The sequence below is a fragment of the Pleurodeles waltl genome, chromosome 1_2 (genome assembly GCF_031143425.1).
Source record: "Pleurodeles waltl isolate 20211129_DDA chromosome 1_2, aPleWal1.hap1.20221129, whole genome shotgun sequence".
In the NCBI taxonomy this organism is placed as follows: Eukaryota; Metazoa; Chordata; class Amphibia; order Caudata; family Salamandridae; genus Pleurodeles; species Pleurodeles waltl.
Window position 1 is genome coordinate 1,026,330,247 of NC_090437.1, and position 17,679 is coordinate 1,026,347,925.

Consider the following 17,679-nt stretch of genomic DNA (forward strand, 5'->3'; position numbering starts at 1 on the left):
CCCATTATAGCACTTGACTCTCAGGGTAATGAAGCAGAGCTGTCAATGGCCTACTCAGAGGAAGTGTGGGTTAGCAATCCCAATTCGCTGGCACGCAATAACATAAATCAAAACATTATTGTCCAGTACATTTAGTACACTCACTATTTAATATTACTCATTAAATTACAAATATTTACATTCAGGTAGCTGGAAGTCCCTTTGGTGACATCATCATATTACACTTACCCCTAGTGGGTAATAAACTCCATAGGCACGATATCCCACACATATACGAGATATAGCACCACATTATGAGGGAGTGTCATTATATATATGGCAAACCTACTATCTTTGTCAGGGTGTCCGCACATTAATAAACCAGCCGTGTTATCATTCACTGTTATATCACCATTAAAGCCAATGAGAACAATAAATATATTTAAATGCTTTCATTTAAGTATGAACACTCCAGTGTTCATCGGTGTTAGAAAAGATGTCTTTGGTTGGCAGTCAGGTTACCACCTGTCCAAGCAAGGGACCTTGTTCTAGTCAGGGTAAAGCAGAATCACCTTCAGTTAACCCCTGCTCACCCCCTTGGTAGCTTGCCATGAGCAGGCAGGCTTAACTTCAGAAGTATTTGTACCAACACACACAGTAATACAGTGAAAACACTACAAAATGGACACCACACCAGTGTAGAAAAATAGGTAATATTTATCTAAATCAAACAAGACCAAAACGACAAAAATCCAACATGCACAAGTCAAGATATGAATTTTCAAAAGAATAAGAGTTGTAATCCTTAGAAAACAGTGAGAATGTTGTTGTTACACAAAGTACCTGGTTAGTGTAAAAAAATAAAGCCGCACGGGCGAGCGTGCGTCGGAAAAGGGGAGCGATGCATCGATTCCTCACTCGCAAGTGAGGCCATGCGTTGTTTCATTCTCTGGTGTGGTCGGCGATGCGCCGTTTTTCTCCCTCGCAAGAAAGCGATGCGTCAATTTCCAGATGGGGCATCTTGGATCTGCGCAGAGTGGGGTTGACTTTGACGCCCACGGGCGATGCGTGGAAAATCCGGTCAGAAAGCCGGGTTGCGTGGGGTTTGCATATTCAGCCTCCATAAGCAGGTGTTGCACGTCATTTCTACAGCCGCGATGAGTCTATCTCTCACCCGCGATGCAGGTGGAGCATCGATTTCCACCACGAAGTCGGCGGTGCGTCGTGTATCAGCCGCGTTGCGGAAGGTGGGTCGAAAATGTCCCCGCACGGCATTCTGTGCATGGATTTTCAGTTCTTGTCTGCCAACTTCACCTTTCAAGGGCCCAGGGACTGGATAGGGCACAACTTGGCAGGGCAAAAGTCTCAGCAGAGAGTCCAGGTGCTGGCAGAGGAAGTCTTTGATGGCCCTGAGACTTCAACAACAGGAGGCAAGCTCAAGTCAAGCCCTGGGAGATTCTTCTAAAGCAGGAATGCACAACAAAGCTCAGTCAGTTTGTCCCCTTTCACAGGCAGAAGCAGCAACTGCAGGATTGCCCAGCAAAGCCCAGTCACAGGCATGGCAGCACTTCTCTTCGGTAGAAGTTCCTCTTGAATCCAGAAGTGATCTAATTTTCAGGGGGTTTGGGTTCAATACCCCTTTCTGCCTTTGAAGTAGGCTTACTTCAAAGGAAAATCTCTGTTGTTCACAAGATTCTGTCTTGCTCAGGCCAGGCCCCAGACAAACACCAGGGGGTTGGAGAGTGCACTGTGAGAGGTTTGCCATCTTTGTCTTACAATGAACCTGCTTGAATCCAGGAGGCAGGTCATGAGCAGGCCAGTAAAGACGGTTATCGCCTTCACGAGCTGGGTTGTGTTTTTGTAAGGCACGTAGCCATAAAGTTAGCCAAAAGCACAGGTAGGGTGACCACCCGTCCGTAAATTTCACGGACTGTCCGTAATTTCTCCCTGCTGTCCGTTGTCCATGATGAAAGCTTTAACGGACGGCATTTGTCCGTAATTTTACCCTTTCACCTAAAGGGCAATGGAGGCAGGGCGAAATTACGGGCAGATCAGTTTCCCCAGCTGGACTGGAAGGCAGGGAGTCTCCTGTGCTCTGAGGGAGGGAGGGGCAGACAGATAAGAATCAGACCTTCTTGCCAGGGGGTCTCCTTCCCTAAAGTTCTTTCAGGTACTTCGGTACCTCATAGTACTAACAAACATTGGCAAAGCAATAGGTCTCATCTACGAAAGAGATATTGGCTTTGCTAATGTGTTTTAGCCATTAGCCATGTTATACACCAGAGTAGCTGCTGTTCAGCATGGCTTACAATTAGTGGCATTGTGGAGTGGAGTAGAGTAGAGTAGCATAGGAGCAGTGGTGTAGAGCCCAGTGGTGCAAAGTACAGTGCAGTGGGGTACAGTGCAGTTGTTTAGAGTGCGTTAGCGTAGAGTGCAGTGGTTTAGAGTGCAGTGGCATGGAGTGGTGTGGGACAGAGTAGAGTGGCATAAAGTGCAGTGGAGTAGAGTGGCATACATTAGAGTGTCAGAGAGAGCAGTAGTGTAGAGTGGTGCAGTGGCATAGATCGCAGAGTAGACTCACGTTGCAGGGAGTGCAATGGCGTGGTGTAGAGTGGTGCAGAGTAGAACAAAGTGCTGTAGAGTGGAGTGATGCAGAGTAGAGTGCAGTGGCATAGAATGCAGTAGCACATAGTACATTGGTGTATAGTACAGTGGTGGAGAGTGCAACGCTGCAGAGTAGAGTGTCAGTGCAGTGATGTAGAGTGGAGTAGAGTGGCACAGAGAGCAGTGGCGTAGAGTACAGTGGTACAGAGTAGAGGGCAGTGGCGTACAGTGCACTTGTATAGAGTGCATTGGCGCAGAGTGCAGTGGCATAGAGTGGTATGAGGTAGAGTTACATAGAGTGCAGTGGAGTAGAGTGGCATACAATAGAGTAGCAGAGAGTGCAGTAATGCAGAGTGGAGCAGTGTCAGAGTGCAGACTAGACTCATGTGGCATAGAGTGCAGTGGTGTAGAGTGGTGCAGAGTGAAGTATCGTAGAGTGGTGTAGAGTATAGTGCCTAGAGTGCAGTGGCATAGAGTAGAGTGGTGTAGAGTGCAGAGTTGCAGAGTAGAGTGTCAGTGCAGTGGTGTAGAGTGGTACAGAGAACAGTGGCATAGAGTACAGTAGTGCAGAGTAAAGGGCAGTGGCATACAGTGCAGTTGTTTAAAGTGCACTGGTGTAGAGTGCAGTTGCATAGAGTGGCATTGGGCAGAGTAGAGTGGCATAGAATGCAGTGGAATAGAGTATATTGGTGCAGAATACAGTAGTACAGAGCAGAGTGGTGTAGAGTATAGTGGTGGCCAGTGCAGTGCTGCAGAGTGCCAGCTTGCAGTGGTGTAGAGTGCATTGAACTAGAGTGCAGTGGTCAGAGTGGTATAGAGTACAGTGGCGCAGAATAGATTGTTTCAGAGTAGAGTGCAGTTGCATAGAGTGGAGAGGTGCAGGGTAGAGTGCAGTGGAATAGAATGCAGTGGCACAGAGTGCAGTGGCATAAAGTAGATTATTTCACAGTAGAGTGAGGTGGCTTAAAGTGGAGAGGTGCAGGTTAGAGTGGCGTTGCATAAAGTGGCATAGAGTAAAGTAGTATAGAGTGCAGTGGCAGAGGTGCAGAGTAGATTAGAGTGATGTACAGCGTATTGATGTAGAGTGCAGGGGCACAGAGTTGAGTGTTGCAGAGTAAAGTGCATTAGCATAGAGTGTATTAGCTTAGAGTGCAGTGGCGTACAGTGTAGTGTTGCAGAGTGGCAGAGAGTGGAGTTGTGCGGATTAGATTGGTGTTGCCTAGACTGGAGTGGTATGGCGTGCAGATGAGCAGAGCGCAGTGGTGTAGAGAGGCGTAAAGTGCAGTGGCATAGAGTAGAGTGGTACAGAGAAGAGTAGAGAGGCATAGTGTGAAGTCGCATAGAGTGCTGTGGCATAATGTGTCGTGGTTCTGACTGGAGAAGAGTGCAGTGGCATGGAGTGGAGTAAAGTAGAGTGATACAGAGTAGGGTGCAGTGGCGTGTAGTGGTGCAGAGCAGAGTGGAGTGCAGAATGGATGATATGCTAACACACTGCCATTACAGACAACACATTTTTGATTGAAATGACCATTACATTTGCACAGATATACAGTTTATCAAATCTAACTATACTGTGCACAGACGATGTGTGGAAATTGCATCACCTAATGCAATGATTTGTTTTAGTCATGTAAAGGTATTTGTTTCCAGCACAGTTCAGAATTAACAAAAATGTGCTTGATTTGTACTTCTAATTCTGATATATTCTGAAGTTTATTTAAATGTTGTCATGTGATAGAAAAAACTCTTTCCTAACCCCGGTATCCAGGAAGATTGTTCCATAAATCCTCTCACTTTGAAGTCAGAGAAAGGAAAGTAAACACTAAGTTCCCACCGAAGACAGAGCCTGACATTTGACTTTGTTCTTTGAATGCACAGCAAATAAAAGATAAGATAAGAACAAGATTTACAGGCCTGTTTACAGAAAGGGAGCACTCGGCAGGATACTGTAAATAAGGTTTTGGCAAGGGAAGGGAGGAATTCAAGCTGCATAGCCTAAAACAAATAAAGCCAGCAAATTGAAAGCAACAAATTGTGAGTTACAAACCACAAGGTCAATGGCAAGCAACGGGCAGAATGCATTCACAGGGAAGCACTATGAATTTACTTAAAGTGACAGCTGTGGGATACTTTGTGGGGAAAGTCCAGTATTTTAGTCCATATCTTGCAGAGGTTTGGCTACATCAATCACCCAGGTAGTATGACGAGAAGACCTGGAGTGGTTTCCATGTTGCAGGATAGGTCTGTACACCCATTCTATCAGTTTGCGACCATTTCCTATGGTACAGAGCTTCTGGAACACCTCTTGTAGGGTTAGTGCTAGGTGGCAGACATGAAATATGGCATTTAATGATTATTTAAGGTGGTTGTAAGTAAGGAGTTGACCGGGGTGAAGATGGTAGCGTGCCACAAGAGTTTGGAAATTTAATAGCTCACTGTTCAGAAACAAAGTCCCCAATTTTAAGACACCTGCAACATGCCACTGATGGAGTTGCTCTGAGCACAGCCATCCTATGCGAGTCGGAAGGCTTAGCAAAGGTAGTGCAGGAGCATAGGGTTTCTTCGTGTCAGTGAGTTTACAGGTTCTGGCAAGGCAAGAGAAAGCCGTGCATTTTAACCCCAGATGGTGAACCGTAGAATGGTCAGTAGGAAACAATGAGCAGTGCATTAAGCCTTCCTTAAAAGTCTTTACTGGTAAACCCCATCTCATGCAGGGAGGTGGGCAGAAAGCCAGTGAGCCACCCATTGGACCTGTGAAGATGAATAATAGCATTCTAAGTCCAGAAGACCTAATCCACCCGCAGTCACAGTTAGCTTTAGAGTGGAAAGAGCTCCCGATGGCACCGCAGTGACCAAATCAGATGTGTGGCCTGTCTAAAGAAGGAATGAAGGATGAGCAGGGGAAGGTTTGCAAAATAATACTATTATTGGGGTAGCACACCATCTTCACTGGTGCCATGTGGCCTTTACAGAAAGAAGAGAAGACCAAAAAGCAAACTGGGCTTGGAGGGACCGTTTGCTCTGCCGAGATTTTCATCCAGGAAATCAGTGTAAGAATGGTAGATATTAATCAGTAGGTATCAAAAGGTAACTGGTTTCCAGTTCAATCTGAGATCTAATTGTATATGAAGGCGAAAACAGTGCCATATGTTAAATAAACACTAATTAAATTTTTACATTTGTAAATTTTGTTTGTGCAATTTACATCCCAAATATTTTGAAGATTCTATGTGTACTTGACACTTAGGGATAACCCAGATCTCTAGTTTGGCTTTTGCTCAATTTCAAAACCATATAAAGACATGGACAAAGCGGGCAATTGGATTGCACAACCTTGCAAGGGGTCTGGCCCCAGCTCACCCTTCACAAGCACTAACAGCGGACCATTGCACAAGAAGAGTTTGCCAAGGTGGATGGGTGTTGCTTGTTCAACCACTTGAGAGCGCCCCTTCTGTTTCGCTCCTGTGTGCAGAGACAACTCCCCAGGTACCCAATACCTTTGAATAGTCTTGGTGGACCCATCTTGTCTGATTTTAGGAATTGTCCCACCTTGTTCTTCTCTTCTTTATTTATCCAGTTTTTAGCAACAACCCTTTGAATTACTTGCCGTGGATCTCCCATTTGATCTCGATTTCATCCTCCTCTTTTATTATCCTTGATTGGTAGTCCGGGCTCCCATTTCTGAAATAAATATAGAGTCCCATTCATACACTCTATTGCAGTGAGACTACAGACAAGTTATGGGCACATCACATCCTGACATTAGGTGTGAGACTGTCGCCCACACCATCTGCCCTGCCTCTTTAAAAAAAAAATAGGTTGAAAGTCCATGGGCGGTTGGGGTAAGCCAGATGTTTTTGTTCAATTTGTTTAAACTAGCATAAGGTTAATTACCTTAATGTTTCCCAAACTGTTTGCCAGGGGGTTTAAAATGTTCAGAAACATAATCAAAATGTTGCTGTTACTTTCTCTTCAGGAAAGATGGGGTAGATTTGGGTAGGGGTGATGGCCTTGCCGCAGTACTGAAGGGCATTAATTTACTACTGAACAAGGACGTAATGTGACACTTGAATGTAGAATACCAGGCGGCAATCACAAAAGGTCGCCAGTAAATAAATAGTGCTATGTTAAAAAAGAGTACATAAATGCATTGATAACATAGTGAGGCACGGCCTCTCTTGCGTGTGTCTGTAAAACTGACATTTGTTCTTGAATTTTTGTCCTGAATTTTGACCCTTTGTCCTGAATTTTTGTCCTGAATTTTGACCCTTTGTCCTGAATTTTTTACAGCCCTGTCCAGAATTTGCCTCAATGCCAGGTGGTCACCCTAAGCACATGATGTTAAGCCACCGAGTGAGCCAAAACCCTGGTTTATAAGAATGCACGCCAGACTCAACCGCGATAAAAGCACAGTTGCTTTTAGTTTGTGTGAAGAAGCCTTTCTAGGGAATAAAAAACAGTCAAGTTCACACAATTTAACACCTTTATTATGTGCATGATTGCAAGTGTGCACCTGCGCCTAATTTGACCTAAAAATGATTATTAGATAGTACGCCATGAACTGCGGCGTCCGTCACGCGGGTGCCGCGGTAATTTAGCGCAAATTTTAAGATGCCCCATCTGAGAAGTGTTCATTAAAATTAAAGTGCGTGGTCCGTGAAGGGTATGCCGTCACGTTTTGAGCGAGAGATTCAGTAGGGCTCAGCTTCATGGAGTCCGGCGTCCGTGAAGTCAGTACCGCGATAAGTGGGAAGTGCTTGGTCACTTTTTCATCTCCAAATTTGCATAATGTAAATTAAAAACGGGGAAATTAAAAGAAAGGTGTGCATGGGCACAAAGCAACTGAGCCACAATAATGGATTTAAGTGAAGCGCAACGTCACATAAGACCTACCGACAGACATAATTGATTAGAATGAAGGCGGCATCATATAACATATCCCCATTTTTAGACTGTAATGCCTGCAAGCACAGACTTTAATTAAGAAAAAGTAGCGCTGCGCCAACTAACATATCATTCACTTATTTGTAGACTGTAATACCGACAAACACATCCAACCTCAAAAAGAGGAGAATCGAAGACATGCGAGCGTCCTCCCAGTGCGTCCGCATAGACGGCATCAAAGACAGTGCGGCGTCTGTAAAGCGCGTGCTGCGGCAAGTGTGAAGTGCTGCTTCCCAACTTCAACTTCAAAACGCATACATTACAAGAATATTGTGTGAACGATGTTGTCGACATAGCGAATTCCGCGCATTTAAAGCAGAAACCGAACCAACAAACACTTGAGGGCAGGGCTCCTTTACATAGAAGCGCAGCCGTGTACCGCCAAAAGCATACATTAAATTACATGTGTGCGAAGCGCGTCATGTATGAAGCGGGTGGCACGCTGACAAAACACACTAAACAAACCCTTGAGGTGCGTACTTGCACTGAAGCGGAAAGTGCTCGATGTTATTAATGTGCGGCAGTGACCCTCAACAAGCATACACCTACATTAAAAGAAATTCACAAGAAGCGTGGCGTCCGTGAATCTAGTGCAGCGCTAAGTGGGAATTACTCGTTCAGAACAAACACCTCAGGGACGTGGGCGATTTCATTGAAGCTCGGTGTCCGTGATCCGTGCGCTAAGTGAAAAGCCCTCGGTCTGACGAAACACTCGAGGGAAGTGATCGCTTTCATTAATGCGCTAAAAAGCATGCACCTACATTAAAAGTGAATCACACAAAGCGCAACGCCCCTTAGCCGAGTCCCAGGCTAGTAAAGCATAAACAAACCACACTAACAGACACCTGAGGGGAGTTCCGACGGTGAACCCTAAAAAGCAAAGCATACACACATCTAATGGAAACGAAAACTTCACGAAGCACGGAGTTCATGAATGTCTATTGTCATCAAGCATCGTGATGTCCATATAACACCCGATCCTTGGGCAGATCCCCACACGCCGACGTGCGTTTATTTTGTTTGGTGTCCACCAGGTGGAGGTTGGGCCTCCCACAGTAGCGGGAATACTAGGTACGACAAGGGTGCCAGACAGCCGTTTTCATTAAAGCACTCAGAAGGACCTATAGGCTTCAGAACCCTGCCTCACGTGAGTCCACTGCTATCTGCTGCCCCATGTTTGGGTAGTAAAAGACCAGTGGGCCACTAAGGCCTCGGTGCAACTGCACTTGCTGAACCATTGATATCTACGCCACTGGTTTTCCGTTACTCATTTCTGGACATGACAAAGACCAAGCACGGCAGACTTGAGACTTGTGAAAACCCACTTTTGCACTCCTTTGGACGGCATTGACTTCCACAGCACCCCGAATTGTGCTTAATGCTGGTTTACAAATAAAAACCACCATTATTTGCTTTCTGTTATAACTGTCACTCAGACGTGTCATCTCAAACATGAGACGTGGTAAAGGCCTTCCATATTAACCTCAAAATAAATCTGGACTTACACTGAATCATAATATTTAGTGCCAGGTGCAAGTTAATAACGAGATGACCCATGAATATTCCTCAGGTATTGTTAATTTCTGTTAAACATGTTTCCATATAGCAGTGTAAACAAAACTACATCTTTCTATAAAACGAGCAGTGAAAATGTATGCAAACAAAACAAGAACACACAGAGGGCCTGATTCTAACTTTGGAGGACGGTGTTAAACCGTCCCAAAAGTGGCGGATATACCACCTACCGTATTACGAGTTCCATAGGATATAATGGACTCGTAATACGGTAGGTGGTATATCCGCCACTTTTGGGACGGTTTAACACCGTCCTCCAAAGTTAGAATCAGGCCCAGAGTCACATAATGTTTCTACTATGTACACATTTTCATTCTTGCACACCACAGGTGCACTTAACAAACATGACAAAACGTCAGCACGCAGAGCAGACTACAGTGCATTCCACATGCGTCATTTCCTCTATATGGCAGCGACGGAAGTATTCATTCCAACAAAGGTACATGCTTGTGCCACTGCCGTGGGCCCTGTCGATAAAAAGAAAATGCCCTTCCTTGGCCGCTGCTTGAACTGTGAAATACAGCAATAATCAGGGTTCCCTGGGCCCCTTAGGCCACTGGACGCCGCTGCCACTGTACCTGCTGCACAATTAGGAGTTACGTCTCTGATCTGTATACGTACCGAGGCCGTGTCGGTGCGTGGACATGGGCGGCATCACACTCCAGGTCTTGGTTTTCGGGTTGTAGCATTCAACAGTATTCAAGGTCTTCAGGCCGTCTCTTCCCCCGACGACGTACAACTTGTCGTCGAGCACTGCGACCCCGAACTGTAGTCTTCTCCCATTCATGTTTGCTACTGGAGTCCACATGTTTGTTCGGAGGTCATACTTCTCGATGCTTGTAGCGCCTAGAAAGAAATAGGCGCTAGGTTAATTCACGGCACTTGGATCACTTAAAACCTTATACTTGTCAATATTTTAAGGGTCACAAACTCGGCAAACTGCGAGGCAGCAGTGTAAGTATTGGTATTTATAAAGGGCAGATTGGTCTCGGGAGCACATTATAGTCAGGGCGAATGTTCGCAGATGATACAAGAACGCATGCATAAAGTCGGGACTAACGTCTCTCAATTGTGTTTTGAATTTCACATGTCAGGACATTGAGATCAGTAGAGATTGACTGATTTGTCCAGAACATAAGATTTTCGTGTCAAGTTTGGATGCCGGGATTCGAGCCCTCGTCCTCAGATTCCAAAGTCGGCAGCTCTGCTTATCTTAACTTATCTCTGTCTCCTTCCTACAAAGCTTGACTTTCCTATATCGAGAACTAATCTCGACACATTTTTAGAAAAGCATTTCCTTAACATGCGCAGTGGCGGTCCTAATTAGGATTGTGTAGTGATGAAGCAGAAAAAGAAAGACTAACAAACATTTATATATCATGCAATAAAATCATATAAGACAATGTGATTTTAGCAAAGAAAAATAATGTAGAAAAATGTGCCCACGAAGTAGTTCGCCATTAGTATAAACAAGCTTAATTAATCACAAAAACTGACAAATGTATGGATATGTCATAATTGAAGCTATATTTTATGATTTTCTCATTAAAACTGTTATATGCTTAGCCTAAATTTAGCAGAGGCGTTGGCCTAGTTGCCTGGTCTCAATTTTAACTGCGTAGTTTTCACTTGTATTAACAAAGACGTGTTTTGAATCTTTAAAGGCTGTATTTTTCCAGTAGAATGACTAATACACTTATCTCAAAGTTGTGTAGTAGGCAACTTTCATCCCCTTTGAAGCTCAAGGTCAGTTTCTGCAGGTGCAGACAATGAAGACACTGATGCAGAATTAATTGGCAACTTTGTTGCTACTTATGTTCCAAAACCCCAAGGACACCTTATGGTAGATGAGTATTAAGAGAAAAGACACTATTCATTGGTCAAAGAGAAATCACCCCATGGACCCTCCAATGGAAGAACCTGAAGAATTTGGAACTTTTCTTACTTAATCCCATCGGACAAAAAGAAGCCAGCCATTTTCTTTGATGCCATTTTGAAGCCAGATTTGAGAAGCCATTTTGATGACACTCTGATGCTTTTTTTCTATCCCAGAGAGAGAGAGACTTTAAAGAATTCTCACCCTAGAGACTTTCTTTACTTTGCCTTGCCCATACAATAACTTTTGCCCCCCTTTTTCCTTGCTGCTGCAAAGAAAACTTGACTTAAACTTTGCCCCTTTGAAGTCTGCCCCATGCTGATCGAACCGGTACCTGAAGGACGAAGACTTACCTTGAATGCTGATTGTATTTGGTAATTATGAAATGATAAAAGTACTAATCATTGTATTTTCCTTCTTAGGTACCAACTGCTTATTTTGACAGCGCCTAAGCTAGAAGTTTTCTAAATTTATGTTGATTAAATTCATTTTGCATGAAGCCCCACATGCCAATGCTAATTAGAAGTTAGTTCAGGTATTCATTTGATGCACTGTGCTGAATTGAAATCTTGTTATGCTGACCGATGTATGCAATTAGTCAAATTCAGTTACTCTTATTAGTGATTTGCATAGCTATATCTGAGTGTATAATTATTCTAGTTTTACGTAGGTTGAGTTTCTTCCGTCGCTATGGACAGCCAGTAATGTTCATATATGTATATCATTTGATTTTGAGACTTACAGTGTGCTAGCTTTGTTAATATAGGGAAATAAACTCATTAACTTTTAATGAACAGGTGTGGTTATTCATGACTGAAAGGTCATGGTGTGTCAAATGACTGATTTCTGTTTAACTAATTTGTTGATTGATTACTAATTGAGTATTGGTTATTGATTATAAATGATTATTGATCACTGATTTGAGGGATCCGATGATTTCTTTGGATGAGGAGAACTCAACCCGGTCAAAAGGTTCACCGACCTCCGGCGTGTCCAAGTATAAGTAATTAATCAGTAGTCAACTGAGTCAAAGATTATGGCAACTGAATAGACAAATCTATGCTTCACAGGCATGTTAACGTCCTGAATTACTAACATTTCCTTGGACAAGAAGCAACAGGGAAAAAGGAGCAGGAAGGAGGGCGCCGCTGCATGCTGATGGGCTTCAGGCGTACTAAGATCCAGGTGGGTGGCGGCAGCAGGCGGAGAACGTGAAGGCCCCATACATGGGGCCCCAGGTGAGGCCAAAAGTATTATTTACAAAGAGGCAACCCCAGCTGGTGATCAGTAATTCTCAATGGTAGGGCCTGCACTGTCCCGGGATAGCTTGGAAGATAATGTGTGATCCGCTCACCCCTCACTGGGAGCCACCTAGGCCAGGTATGATGGGAGCGTTGAGAGCTCGTAGTTAGGCCCACTGAACTATTCTGGATCTATTATAGTAGTTGGATATGTCATTTATGAGGACTGTCCATGGGCAATGCCGTAGTTCAGCTGCACAGAGCAAAACACAGGGCGCAGGGGAGGCCCCAAGCCTTAGTGAGGGGCCTTATTATTCAGTCCAAGGCCAATGAATATTGGGGAGACAAGGGCAATTGAACAGATTGTGAGGAGTGTCGGGGTGTGTGTGTGTGTGTGTGTGTATGTGGGAGGTGGTGGTGTGGGGATAGGGCTTCATTTTGCAATACACCGCTGAGTGGGGCAGTATGAACAATATCTACGCACACTCAACTGATCGGTCACATCTCTGCACATCACAGACATAATGAAGTAAAATAAACAGGAACCTCTTCAAGCATGTCGCCCATCTTAATTTGTTAAATCGATGGATTCCTATCCATAGATTGTTTTATTTTAATAAATGTATGCACAAATCTAGATTGTATACATCAAGTAGGAATCTACAGCACCCCTCAGGCTTGCAACTATTCTCCCCTATCCTTTTGTACGCCCCTCTCAAAGCACTACGAGGCTACCGTACCATACCGTGGAGTGCAGCGGTATACAAAAAAACACAATAATAATAATAATACATTCTTACTTTGCATAATTACATCACACATATATACAATGTGACACACAAAAAGAATAAGTCATTCCCGGGAAGGTTGGAATGTGAGAAAACCCAGATCTTCAGTTTTTAACATAAGTAACTTAGCAGCCACATGACCACCCCACAACTAAGTCACTAATCATATAGGCACTTCTCTGGATTTAGGCTTTCCAAAACATTATCAACAAACAGAAGTCTGCTCCTGATAGAACCAGTAAACCTAAAAATGCCTCCACGTGCCAAACATGACTGCCCTGCATACCAGTCATGTTTCTGCCTCTTGCCCAAACTAGAGACAGTCATTTGAGACAGCACGACCACATCTTACTTCTGAGCTCACTGAGATGGTCTTCCACGGAGGCATGGAGGACCCTCAAACATCCACTCAACTCAAACTATCCTGGCCACAAACGTGTTGTCTCTGACGGCCAACGCCACCTTCTCAACTCTGACTCCCACTTCCATGCCTTGAAGACAAACATTTGAGCAATCCTTGTGGGGACGGAAGTCCTCCCACGCGGTGGAGCTCTATTCCACCCACCTATGAAATGCTTAAAAGAAAGCTGAGGAGCCTTTGTCGCACTGTTGCTTCATCCACCGAAAAGCCCCCAACTATGTCACACACAGCCCTAACACTAACCTCTTGTGACAACCACCACTGCTACTATGTCTGTAAATATTGTTTTTCAACTCCTTTGTATATAATATTGTACTGCTCGGCTCTACCTTGAGATGGTCACCTTATGTAAGTGTATTGTGTGTAATATTTTCTGTTGTTAATCCACTCACATGTAAAGCGCTCTATAGGAAGCTGCTAATAAATACGCATAGCTGCACCTGTGAATAGGTTTGCTTGTCCTATGCCACGTTCATCTTCTACCTGAATATGTGCAGTCTGCAAAAGCCCTCTTTCTCTTACACTACATTCCTTCCACAGAGATATTTTCAGCCAGTTTCCTACCATATTGTTGCAGTTGAAGTTGCCCTGACTTATTTCCACTTTCTCAATGCCCTATTAACTTTGGTCAAAACATTGCTACTGCCTGATCTGTAAACCAATGGAAGAGAGCATAGCGCACCGAACGGCTTAGAGGAGGACACCAAAACCAGTTTGTAAAAACAAGAAAAGATCCAGTACCACAACTGTTGTCCCAGCTTTGACTTCACTCAAAGCCAATCGTCTTTCAACATTCTGAAATACCACTTCCACTCAGAACCCTGTCTCTAGTGGCCACAGTGTTACACCTGAGGTCGTCTCTCTGTTTTCAACAGTTAATGCTGACATTGTCCGTGTGACTTTCTTTGGGCCATTGCCCAAAGAAGCAGAGTTTCAAGCGGTAAATCCTAACAGTCACCTGTGGCACACCTATGCTTCAACCTAAGTATGCAGCCACTGGTCCAGATAACCAGCACCACCAAATAAAATATCAGGTGTATTCTGCTGACTCTATCACAGGCATGAAGAAGAGAACCTGGAAGCTAAAGCAACATCCAACTATCTAAAGCATCTCTCCCACCAGGATGAGGAAAATCATCGTCTGCACCAAGAGCACCCAAGTGGGTCTTTTGTTAATAGGTAGAACAAAAGATGAGGCTACATCTCCGGAAACAGCCACAGTCCCAGCAAATCTATTATACAACCCTGAAACACTGTGGTAACAGGTATCAACTTGTAATTATCTGTGTTCCTTAAAGTACTACCACTCCTTCCAACAGAATATTGAATGAAGCTGACAAGATTGATATTGTAAGGTGACTTACCCAGGTCTAACCATAATGCTCATGATAGACTGCAAAGTGTGTAAAATCAACGGTCAATCTCAATTGTGAGAAATGTGTCCACTTCTGGCATATTTTCAAACCATTCGTTGGCTCCTGGTGGAAGCCAGAATTAAATCAAAAGTACAAACCGTAAGGCTCAGTGGTCGAATGGTCAATAGCAGAAGTAATGCATATGAAACTTACTCAAACAGATAATAAGCTGGCAGAAGATCTAACTGACTGACAGACACTAGTAGGGGACCTGACACACACCCGGAGGATGCACTGCCTCCATGATTCAATTCATCATTCATCCCTTAATCAATACCACTGAAATAAGTAAAATAAGAGCAATAGGTTAACCGTAAGTCACTGCAACATATTATGTAAAAGCTGCGATACATGCTTGAGTATTGGATAAATGTATAATTATTCTCTTCTGTACACGAAGCTACTGTGCTATTAATCTTAATTTCTTGATTGCCACCAGGCCGAATGTAAACAACATAAGTTCTCTTTATATAGTCCATAAAGATATATTAAAATAATCTTTGAAACACTAAATAAGACTTTGTGGAAAAAAAACTCAGCCTCACACAAACAGTAGTCCCTAGCCATACTTTAGACTGGAATATATCCCTCATCTGCGCAGATGCAGAGTATTGGTCAACCCAAGATCAAGTAACAAAGATGGGGAGAAATCCGTAAGAACACGAGTTTAACAGATTAATGAGTGCAAAAAAAAAATCCTCTACTCTTCAGAGAAGCTACAAACATTGAAAACTAAGATCCTGGGATGCAGTTAACTCAGTAACACAGGAAGAGACAAAGAAATAGGGCTGCCTCGAACCTTTAAGTATCTCGCCCCTTTACCCTCGTTTCTAACTAGACTTGGTCTAGGACCTGGCACAGAGACCATGGTAGATGTAGCTAGCAGACTGCACCTTTATGTGTTTCAGTTAGAGTGAGTATAATGCAAACCGTAACAAGCGTCTTGGTAGAAGCTAGAGTCCTTATCTCTCCAGCTATTTAGAATCCATAATCCCTAAAAGTTACCAAATAACAGCAGGAACTTTAAACCAATATTAGATCCCTTCCTCAGTGTGAGGGGTGGGTATGTGATCTGGGCTACAGAGTACACGGACGCGGATGTATCAACCCTTGATAGGGAGTTACGTGCTTTATTTAAGTTGTAGGAGAGGTGGAACAATTAATGTCTCTTGGTGGTTATTTTTTCTCTTCTTTTATTCTTTCTCTTCCTGCTTTCCTTTAGGCCGCTAAGGTCTTTAATGTTCTCCTTTCCTTTTTCTCCAGGTGGCGTGTTCCCGGCGTCCTCCTTTTGGGACCGTGATTTCCTCGGGAGAACAAAAAGAGGATAGAGCAGGTAAGTGGGACGGTGTTTCCTTATTTCCTAATTGTGGGGGGTTTTGTGCGGGGAGGGGAGGAGATGTGAGGGAAATAGGAAGTGACGGGTGGTGTTTTTAGGTTTAGTAAGGAGGTTTAGGAGGTCGTTCTGAGCTCTCTTTGGGGTTAAGGGTCGAGTGGTAGGGTGCCCTGGGAGTCTCCCCAGTCCTTATCCCCTTTCTTGCTACCCCCTCCTTCTTCCCTCCCCTCTCTCCCTCCCCTTCTCTCCTCCTTATTGTGCCTGCCCTTGAAGAGGGCACGTACCTTGTGCTGCCACGACCCTCCTGGGCAGTGGCAGGCTGTCTCGTCCTCTCTCGTCGGGTTGCTCCGGCCGCCTCCTTCCAGTCGGGGTCTGTCCTCGTTGGGCTCCCTGCTGGCTCTCGGGGTCTGTGGTATCTCCTCGGCTCAGTTTTCTCCTCCTGCTCGCCGCGCTCGATCGCGGCGTCTCTTTCTTTAAAAATGCCGGCAACCCGGAAGTCCGGGGCCGATTGCCGTCTCCGCCTCCACGCGTCTCCTTGACGACGTGGGCGGAAGTCGGGAAAGGCGTCGGGTGAACGCCAATGTGTTACATCTGTAGGCGAGGCGAGCGACGCCCGCCTACACTCAGCTAAACCACAGATGCGATATGAGAGGACATCACCTCTCTCAGGTTGGCACTAGCAGGTCCTCCGCTTTCACAAAGCTCTCGGATAACTTCAGAGAGGGATAGCAGCTTTGGGATTTTGGGGTGCCTCGTTGTAGTAAAATATGTGTTTTTGACCACTGACTTTGTTGTTGCACCACTTTGCACCCAAATTAGCTGTCTAGTGTTCGCCAATTGCAGACTACATTTTGTATTCAGGTTAGCTGCCTATTTACCTTATTGTAGCATTAGACACTGCCATGTTAAATCTGTTCGTATTTTTCCACATTGTAAACTGTGCTTGTTTTTGTGCTTTTGCTCACCAAAGAGCTAGGACATATTATCACCTTAGAACTAGTACATAATATGGAGGAGTTAGGCAGTCAGCACAATAAGAATGTACCCGACTGATGTTTATAGTGCAAGCAGGGAACGGTTTGACTTTGGGAGGGGTGCCTTGGGATTCTAACCAGGTCCCAACGCATTTCTTTCAAAGCTTACCTAAACTATTATGCATTTTTGAATATTTCTTTTTAATGGTAGGGTTTTTCTTGAAAGCCCTTTTCTGGTTCTTTAAGATATAAAAAAAAGACCCAGTGCGACAGCGAGAGGGAGAGTGGCCTCAATCAGGATTCTTGACGTCGGAGTCCTGATATTTGTCCTGTGAGGGTGGTAATCTCTTTCTCGCAGGCGAAAGGGGTCATCGTCTTGCTGGCATGAGAAAGATGACGAGCCTGGCAGGCCCTACGATGATGATTTTTTACTTCATTATTTGCATAATATAATGTAACTACATATATTTGCTGTGTACATTGCAGTTGAGAATCATTTTGGTATGTTTTCCTTTCATTCCTGTGACTA

The 17,679-nt window shown here is 44.3% G+C and overlaps 1 protein-coding gene across 2 annotated transcripts in view; it reads right to left on the reverse strand.

Annotated features, from left to right (window-relative positions):
* KLHL5 (kelch like family member 5) overlaps positions 1–17,679 on the reverse strand; it is a 439,436-nt gene that overhangs the window by 77,152 nt on the left and 344,605 nt on the right. For both annotated transcript variants that reach the window (XM_069202095.1, XM_069202090.1), the window contains one exon: positions 9,724–9,948. In XM_069202095.1, coding sequence (XP_069058196.1) covers positions 9,724–9,948 — 225 coding nt within the window. The remainder of the gene's footprint in view (positions 1–9,723; positions 9,949–17,679) is intronic.